Here is a 9,069-nt window from a genome sequence, read left to right on the forward strand (position 1 = left end):
ATCGTAGATACATCCGCATCGATTCAGGAGGATTTTAAACAGTAGATGGCATGTTGAGTCATTTTAAACCCATGAAATGCATATCAATGTCAACACCAGTGTGTGTCATTATAGTTCAGCCATATCATTTAGTTCGGTCCTGTCTTCCTCTTTGTAAACCTTTACTGCCCCAAGGGTGGGGTGTGGTTGCCAGAACATCATCGTCTGGGGGCATTGCCAGATATCCGCTCACCACGTGTGCCACACAGATGCCACGACATGAAGAAAGGGCCTCATGTCCTCAGGTTGGAGCTGTGTATGTGCTAGAATCTAGATAGAGAGTGTTTAGGTGGCTGTAGATGTGGCAGAAGTGAAGGGAGACTGGCAGAGCCATTTTACACTCTGGTACACCATCACAGGAACAGGTGTTTTTATTTTATTTTATTTGTTTCTTTGTTTTTTGAAGAGGAAGAATATCAGTGGCCTGAGGTAAGCAGAGAGACTGCGACATGATGAGGTCAAACAGTTATTGAAAAGGAAAGTGCGGTATGGAAGAGTAGCTGCTCTAGAGTAGATGTCAAGCTCTAGACTCCTTTTGGCTTTTGTGTGCTGCTAGCCTTGCTTCCAGTCTTTTTGTTCAATTCTCCATTTTCCTTTTTCCATTTTTCCTCTTTTGAGTTGATTTTATTTTAGGATGATCTATGTTTTATTCCTTGTTATTTGACTCCACTAAATATTTCGATTTGTTTCCGGAAAGCTGGCCTTGGCTCTAGGTGGGTGGTTAGGGCTTTCCAAGGCGGTGGGAGGTCAAGAGATAGACTTCTAGACTGATTAGCGGTTTCAAAATAATTGGGCTAAATTGGGATGTTATTATAGATGGGGAAGCACTCTTGCTCTAAAACACACACACACACACACACACACTCACACACCTTTGATCAGCCAGTGTGAGCACAATTGAACGCTTGGCCTGCTCCACCCTGCGGGTTCGCTCCGACGACCTAGCGGCTGTCAATCAGCGCATCCCAACCTGACAGTTTTCCGCTGGTTTCATCATCCCCCACCCCTCCTTTCCGCTCGGAAATGCGGCTGCTCTCAGATCAGCTCCTCCGCCTCTCGCCTCTTGTCTCGTGTCTGTCAGGCAAATGCTCTACGCCGCCCTGCATCGCGGTGGAACAAGGTCTCTTCCTCCCCTCAGGTTGCTGAGCCAACGCTGCGGATGTTTTATATACCGGCATCAGGGCTCTTTGTTCTGTGTCAAGGTTAATTAGCTGGGAGGATTGTAGGTGGAGGGGAAAAAAAAAGAAAAATTGAAGGGGGGGAGCGGAGGGGAGTGTTGAAACTTACTGTTTAACGTGGGCTGAGTTCTCAGTGTGTTTAGAGAGCGAGCCGTTCCCAGTTAGCGGAGGCCTTGACCTGCTTTTAAGTAATGGATTCCGAATGGGCCAAACAGCTCAGAGTGGATTCCATTGGAAGCGTCTTTAGCCCGTTCCAAAGCCCATTATTGATGTTCCCAACACCCTGTTTGAGTGTGCGGGAGGGCTTTTTTTGTGTGTGTGTGTGTGTGTGTGTGTGTGTGTGTGTGTGTGTGTGTGTGTGTGTGTGTGTGTGTGTGTGTGTGTGTGTGTGTGTGTGTGTGTGTGTGTGTGTGTGTGTGTGTGTGTGTGTGTGTGTGTGTGTGTGTGTGTGTGTGTGAGAGAGAGGAAGAGAAAAAGTTGAGTGCATGTTTTAGGCCCTCATTGCTCAGAATGGATGAAAACAGAAGGTATTTGAGGGGGAGAGGAGAGAGTGAGGACATTGAATTATTTTTGACATGACAGCCAAACATGTTAAAATCTCTCTTTCTCTCTCTCCCTCTCTTTCCCTCTCTCTCTCTATTTCTCTCTCTCTCTCTCTATTACTCCTGAGTGCCTAGGCAGCCAAACACTGAACTGCTCCTTTCATTTCTACTTTCAACTCGACCTCTGTAGTGAGAGAGGCCAGAGGCCTGAGCATCCTCCCTCTCTCTCTCTCTCTCTCTCTCTCTCTCTCTCTCTGTATCTCTCTCTCTCTCTCTCTCATTCTCATGCACCACACACACACACCGTGTATCAGTCGCTCCCTTTCCCTTGTGGTCTTTCTTTATGTCTCCATCACAACCGCTCTATCCATATCTTTTAGCTCTGAGCAGTCAGGTGGGTGGGGACCCACACATTTAGTGTGTCTTATTTGTGTACACAGTAGCATTTCATGGGTTTAAGTGGGGTTGTGGTGGTCCCTAATTCTACTCTTCCTCCCTCTTCTCCCCTCTCCTCCTCTCTTTGATGCTTCTCTCCCTCTCTCTTTTCATCTCACGTGCTTTCTCCCTATCTCCATGCCTTTATTATTTCTCTCCATCACCCCCCCCCCCCCCCCCCCCCCACGGTGTCTGGTTCCATGCACTCCCTGCAGCTAGACAAGCATTCTGTTGCCAGTGCCGTCTTGTCTGTGTTGTCAGTGACCACTTCAGGCACTTAACCTACTGACAGGAAGATTCTACCAGCTGTCATGACGCACTGGCCTCTTTTTTCTTTTTCCTACCGGCACTCCTCCTTACGCATCATGACTAACCCCTGATGCGGTCGCACTGGTTTTTAATGACGGGGCGAGTAGAGGAGAAGAGGGGAGGATAGGATAGGGGAGAAACCTGTAGGCCTCACAGCTGAGCTGCAGTGAGCATGATGGCGGTTTTTATGCATGATCCCCCCCCCCCCCCCCCCCCCCAGGACTGATTAGCTTTATGGCAAAGACCTGAATTGGCAGGAGAAGATGAAGGATGCCACTGGCTGGTGAGTGGAAGAGAGGGAGAGATCATGATGCTTTCATTAACAGATGTTAAGGTTTGGTTTGTGGGAATATCTTTCTATCACATTTTTTGTGTTTTAATTGCCAATTTAATTGTTTTGTAAAAAACAAAGCAACATTTTTTTTCCTGCTTTATATTACAATTTCTGTCTTTGTATTATCTTTTCTTTTTTCCCTTTTAGACACAGACAAATAGGCAGACAGACAGAGAGAGGCAGGGGCGGACACACTAGGCTGAGCTCGTGTCAAACACATGCAGACGGGCTTCCTGAAGCGCCGGAGTATCTGTCACCGTGCAGCAAGGCGAGTGACACTACAGGCAGGCAGATACTACAGGGACGCTTCGGAGAGATAGAGAAGGAAGGAGAGAGAGAGAGTGTGTGTGTGTGTGTGTGTGTAGCTGTAGCTGCGTATTCTTGTTCTCTGGCAGACAGTGTTGCTCTGTGTCATGTCATGGTGGTGGTGTTACACATGTCCAGTGCTGCTCCATGACTGACCTGCAGAGTTGGCCTGCAGTGGAGATGGCAGCTGGAGACATGAGGCCTGACTCTGTGTTCATCAGCTAAACTGCTATCTGTGTCTCTTTTTCTCCTCTGTCTCTCTCTGTCCGTCTTAATGTGTCTTTGTGTCGCATTCCTTTGAGTTTGAGCTGTTCAGAATCTAGCGGTGACTTGCTACTTCGTTGCTGACACACACACACACACACACACACGTCACACTGTGTTTGAGAGTGACGATCCAGTCCTGCTGATTTTTGCATTAGGACATCACAGGCCCTGCCAGAAGTGTTAGTGAGATCATATGCTTACTGTAAAGGATGAGCCAGCTCCTGTTCACTCTTTTTTTTTTTCACTTCCTTTCTCTCTCTCTCTCTCTCTCTCTCTCTCTCTCTCCCTCCCTTTGGGTCTCACCCAGAAAGACTCCTGAAATGAGCCCGTCGCTCTCTCTGCTGTCTCTCTCAGGCCTCTCTCCTCCTAATTGAAATGTCCTATTAATGGCGGCTCTATGACAGAGGAGCTTCAGAACTGTTTGCGTTTATGACTCACATTCTGGAATGGATATAAATCCTTTCATCCTCGCCGGCACTAATGGAATCTTTTATCTGGTGGTGATTTTGTTGGCTGCGGCTCCGCTGTTGGCTGCCTTTTTGTATGTTTTTTTTTTCTTTTTTCCATTTGACCCTAAGATTAAATAAAATGCGCTTAAATTGCCCATTTTTCCTCCGAATGAAAGGTAGGGGTGGGGGAATGACTGTGAATCGATACCTCTCTGTGGTTGGCGGGCTGCCAGGTGTGTGTGTGTGTGTGTGTGTGTGTGCATGTTGTAACAGTTATGTCATGTCCTAAGAAGGCCTCGGTCAGAGTGCGCTGTTCGTAACCCTCGTAAGAAGGTAATTAGGTGGTCACACAAAAAGTCTGGAAGGAATGCATGGTTGCACAAGCAACCCTTGTGGAATGTCTGCACAGTACCTGGGAGCACTTGCTGCCATAGAATCACCATGCGTCTTTTATCATTTCTTATGCCAATTTGAGTAGAAATATATTAATTGCACAATAAAGAAAAAGGCCTCCCTCAGCCCCCATTTGGCCTGTCTGTCTCACTCACTCACTCAGTCAGTCAGTCTCTCTCTCTCTCACTCACACACATCCCTCACAAATGGCCCTCTGTTTTACTCAGTAGCCATGCTTCATGTCCCACCCAGCAGGGGTGCAGCGTTTTAAGTGGGCCTCCCCTGAAACACCATCAATTCTTAATCTGTCGTTTACTATTCATGCCTGCATATATTTTTAATTGTCCGCCTCCCTTCTCTTGTCCTCTCCCCTTCCCTTCCTCTCCTCTCTTCTCCTCGCCGGCCTGGTGCGGTGTGCATTTAGGAGAGGGCGCAGGATGTCATTCATCAGCATTAGATTTATTCATCCATTTATTAATGAGCTGAGCAATTGTTTCTGGTCGATTTCTCCCCCTTCTCTTGTTTTCCAAAGCCTTGGCTCCAATCTTTGCAGGTCTCAGGAATATTAAATGGACACACGGTGAAAAGCTCAAACTCGTTATTTAGTCATGATGGTGGGTAGGGTTAGGCGGTTTGGTTTGTGTGTGTGTGTGTGTGTGTGTGTGTAATGTACTTATATATGTATGTTTGATATGGAGGGTCGTGAGGATGTATTGTGTTCCTTTGGTGGTTTACGCACGGAGGGCAGCACATTGTATTCAGTGCTTCAGAGGAAATAAGCTTTGGTTTGAACAGTGGTGCTGCCTGAGAAGCATAAAGCCACAATTTGGGACTCATGATCGGTATGAGACAGACAGACAGACAGACAGAAGCACACACACTCAGACACACAGAGGTAGAAAGACACACAGACCCTCATAGAAAAACACACACACACACCGTCTCTCACCTGGCTGAGCCCTGTGAAATAGAGCAGATGAAAGCCTCAGATGTGTCTGTGTCTTTCCCTTAGAGGCACTCATGCTGTGGACATCAGGTTGGTCTGAAGGCTTTTTCCACTCAAGCATCTCTCCTCCTTAGCAGAGTATCTTACTAATGGATCAGATGAAATCCAGTTTATGACTGGGTGGATGGGAATATGGATACCTCTATTCTTTCATCACTTGGGATAATGGTTACACCTGTCTTTGTATTTCCATGACTATCTCAGGCTTTTGTGCTGAAAAGCAGTTAAGTAGAAAATGTTATTGGACTTCTGTACTTCTTGTCTTCCCATCCACCTTCGTTATCAGTAAAGTTTGCACCAGAACAGCCTTCTCGTTTCTAGTTTCTTTAAGCCAGAATGCTGTCTCACTGTTATGACAAGAGTGGTCGTGAAACAGTTTTGTGTGTGTGTGTCTGTGCGTGTGTGTGTGTGTGTGTGTGTCTGTGTCTGTGGACTTTACTGGCAGCGTAAATGATTTATTCATGCGTTCCCTTCCCTCCTGTTTGTCTGTGTAGAGGGACTCGATGAAAGATGACAGAGGAGGTGATTGTTATAGCCAAGTGGGACTACACGGCCCAGCAGGACCAGGAACTTGACATCCGGAAAAACGAGCGCCTCTGGCTCCTGGACGACTCCAAGACGTGGTGGCGGGTACGGAACGCCGGCAACCGCACCGGCTACGTCCCATCCAACTACGTGGAGCGCAAGAACAGCTTGAAGAAAGGGTCGCTGGTGAAGAACTTGAAAGACACTCTTGGTAAGATGCAGGTTTCCTCTCAGCAGATAACCTGTAACTAAGTCTGGGGGCTCCATGTGATGGCCCACATACATACACATGAACCAGCATTACCTGCCTCCAGTAGAGAGTAGAGATACACTGAGGTACTCCATGTGGATAAATAATTGAAGGCTACTAATGCACCTGCATTGTGGGGGACATGATATATGTGCATTAACTCATATATCTATATATATATACATCCACGCATCATAAAAAAGTGGTGGTTAGTCTGTGCAGACAAATCTGATTCACTTTTGAAAAGTGACATTGCAGCATCTTAAGCTAAATATAGCAACAATGATGTAGATGATAGCGTTTTTTAGCTCCAAGAATTCAAAGCAGATTTTCTTTCCTCAGCTATGCTGACACATCCAGTTCATGGTTAGAAGCTGGAGAGGTGTCTGTAGTCTTCCGTCTCCTGTGTCTGTTTCCTCTTTTTCCTGGTCCTGTGCGGGTACGGCGGTGGCTCTGTATGAATCTGGCCCAGGGTGTGAATATAAATATGCGGCAGCCTCTCCCTGACCCTGGCCTACTTTCGTCCTGGGGCCATCATCTGCTGGAGCTTCACTGTGCAGTGCGGGCCGTTTTACATTTGGTCCAGGCGGCCATCCCTCTGAGCTGTCAGACTTGGGGAGACGGTGCTTCCCAGGAGGGGGACCTGGGGTACAGGGCCGTGCAGAAAGCAGGCAGAATACATACACACCCCTGCTGGGTGACTAGTGTCTGGGGCACCGGAGGAGGCCCTGCACCTGTTTGCAGGGCAGAGTAATGGGTATTTCAGACTGTTTGTGTGTGTGTGTGTGATTTTGGATATGGAGCAGATTAAAGGCTCAGATCAGGGAAGGTGTGTGTGTGCCCAGCAGCTGTTCCACCTCACAGTTTGAGGAGTAGATTTATGTATTATTATTATGTATTTAATGTATTGTCTCAGTGTTGGAACATCTCTAAAGCTGGTGCCCATAGGAGAGTGCTGAGAACTGGTTGCCATATGGCTATGGCATTAATAATAAATGAGTAAATTCAGCTAGTCCATTTCTCACTTTAGAGCCGCTCATGTCTCAGTACTTGAGAAGAGTCGGTGATCTTGACACTGAGTGAAATGCCATTTAAGGAAATGGCAGCACTTTACGGATGAACAGCAGCAGCGAGTTAGTCACTCTGTAAATATGCTTTTTCAGATGCAATACGTTCCCCCCCCCCCCCCCCCCCCCCGCCGCGATTATGAGCATTGGAAATGCTTAGTTTCCCTCATCCTGCTTGGTAAGCTAATTAGATGTGCCACTGTAGAGCAGGGACCCAAGGCAGGCAGTCGGCCAGACCAGAGAAACATTTACTCTCCCAGACCAGAGGAATAATTAATCTCCTCATGGACATCTCTCTCTCTCTCTCTCTCTCTCTAATCTCTGAAGCGGTGTTGACAGTCTCTCATAAGGCAAAATCGGTCTTACAAAATCGGTCTAAGCATCATGGCCGCCCTCCCGTTACAAGGTTGGATTCACTCAGGAATCGAGACAGGGCATCAGCTGCAGGGGAGACCCCCAGCTGTGCGAGAGTTAATGGACTCCCCTACCCAGGGTGCACCCCAATCCCCCTCCCTAATTAAAACGCTATGGTTCTGCCCATTGACGTTCCCATTATCCGGCCCTGCTGAGCGGAATGAAAGGAGTGGCCACACGTAGCAGGATTGGGCTTTGTGAGTGCGGAATGTGAGGAAGGTGTGCTCGGAGGAAATGACGGAGATTTGCCTGGCAAAACAAAGATTCCCGTCTCGCTCGGGTCGGGATTATGGTGGATTAGGATTTGTCCGGGGATATTTACACGGATTAGAAAAGTAGTGTTTTATAGGAGCTAGAAGACACGGTTGCTGCAGTGAAAACATGTAGTTCCTGGCTATTAGCGATGTACGAGCTGAATACATCTTATTGTACATTACTGAGTGTGACGTATTTGTTCTCCCCTGAGGACAAGTCGTGCCTCAGCAATGCTGCTTGGTATGCAACATGCATATGACAGTACGTACTTTCAGCAGTTATAACACATGAATGCAGCAGCCTACCTGTGAAATTGATTAAGAAATGTGCAAGGCATTTTTTTTATAGTTTTCAAAATGTGTGGATATGCAATGAATGTTTTATTGCATATCAGTCAGGCCTTCATGAGTCTGTGGATGGATGGATGGATGGATGGATGGATGGAAAAGGATGAAATAAACATGTTGCTGTGGTTTGCATCTCTTCATTGGTGTGAGCTGTTGTATGTGTATAATTTTGTATGCTAGAAGCACTTTGCTGTCAACTCCAAATATAAGAGCTTCTCTTCTCTCTGTCCTAACTTTTCCTGTCTTCCACACGTCCACCGGTGCATAAGATCACAGAATTAATGAGCCTTAAACTTTCGGGAAGCGATCAATTTCCTGCACTCCCACGGAGGGGAAGGAAGAAGATGCTTAATTTCTGCTGGCGGGGTTAAATGAAATACACTCTGCTCCGCACACAGCAAGCACAGTGCTGCTGACAGCAAAGCTCAAGTGTTTTCCACTTGCAGCATCAGAGAGTGGGAGAGGGAGATAGAAGAGGTGTGAAACAGGAATATGTTTGTGTATGTGTGTGTGTTGGTGTGTGTGTGTGTGTGTGTGTGTGTGTGTGTGTGTGTGTGTGTGTGTGTGTGTGTGTGTGTGTGTGTGTGTGTGTGTGTGTGTGTGATGGGATGTGTGTGCTTGTGTGTTGGGGTGTTGTGTGATTGGGTGGTTTGGATAAGAAGGGAACGCTATCTTTGCTCATTGTTTTTGTTTTTAGCTGCAGCTCTGGTTGACAGACCTCTCCATCCTACGGGTCCTACTTTTAGAGCTCCTAGCAACCGTCTGTTTAGAGGCAAAGTTTTATCATCTGAATCTACAACACCTACGAGGCATCCAAAAGAAGGGCAGACAGGTTGGGGTGGGGATGAGGGTGGGGTGGGGTTGGGGTACTCCTCCTTGCCTTCCTCCCAATCCCCAGAAAGGATGGTGTGCCAAGTGAAGGAGGGCGTCTACCTTTTTTTTCTCCAGCAGGG

General features: G+C 47.2%; 1 protein-coding gene across 2 annotated transcripts in view; it reads left to right on the top strand.

Annotated features, from left to right (window-relative positions):
• The window catches only part of nck2a (NCK adaptor protein 2a), a 29,047-nt gene extending 21,850 nt beyond the window's left edge, over nt 1-7,197 (top strand). For both annotated transcript variants that reach the window (XM_042710074.1, XM_042710075.1), the window contains exon 2: nt 5,753-7,197. In XM_042710074.1, coding sequence (XP_042566008.1) covers nt 5,769-6,035 — 267 coding nt within the window. In that variant the 5' untranslated portion in view covers nt 5,753-5,768 and the 3' untranslated portion in view covers nt 6,036-7,197. The remainder of the gene's footprint in view (nt 1-5,752) is intronic.
• Nucleotides 7,198-9,069: the final 1,872 nt, after the last annotated feature.

Source organism: Clupea harengus, chromosome 2 (assembly GCF_900700415.2).
Source record: "Clupea harengus chromosome 2, Ch_v2.0.2, whole genome shotgun sequence".
Lineage (NCBI taxonomy): Eukaryota > Metazoa > Chordata > Actinopteri > Clupeiformes > Clupeidae > Clupea > Clupea harengus.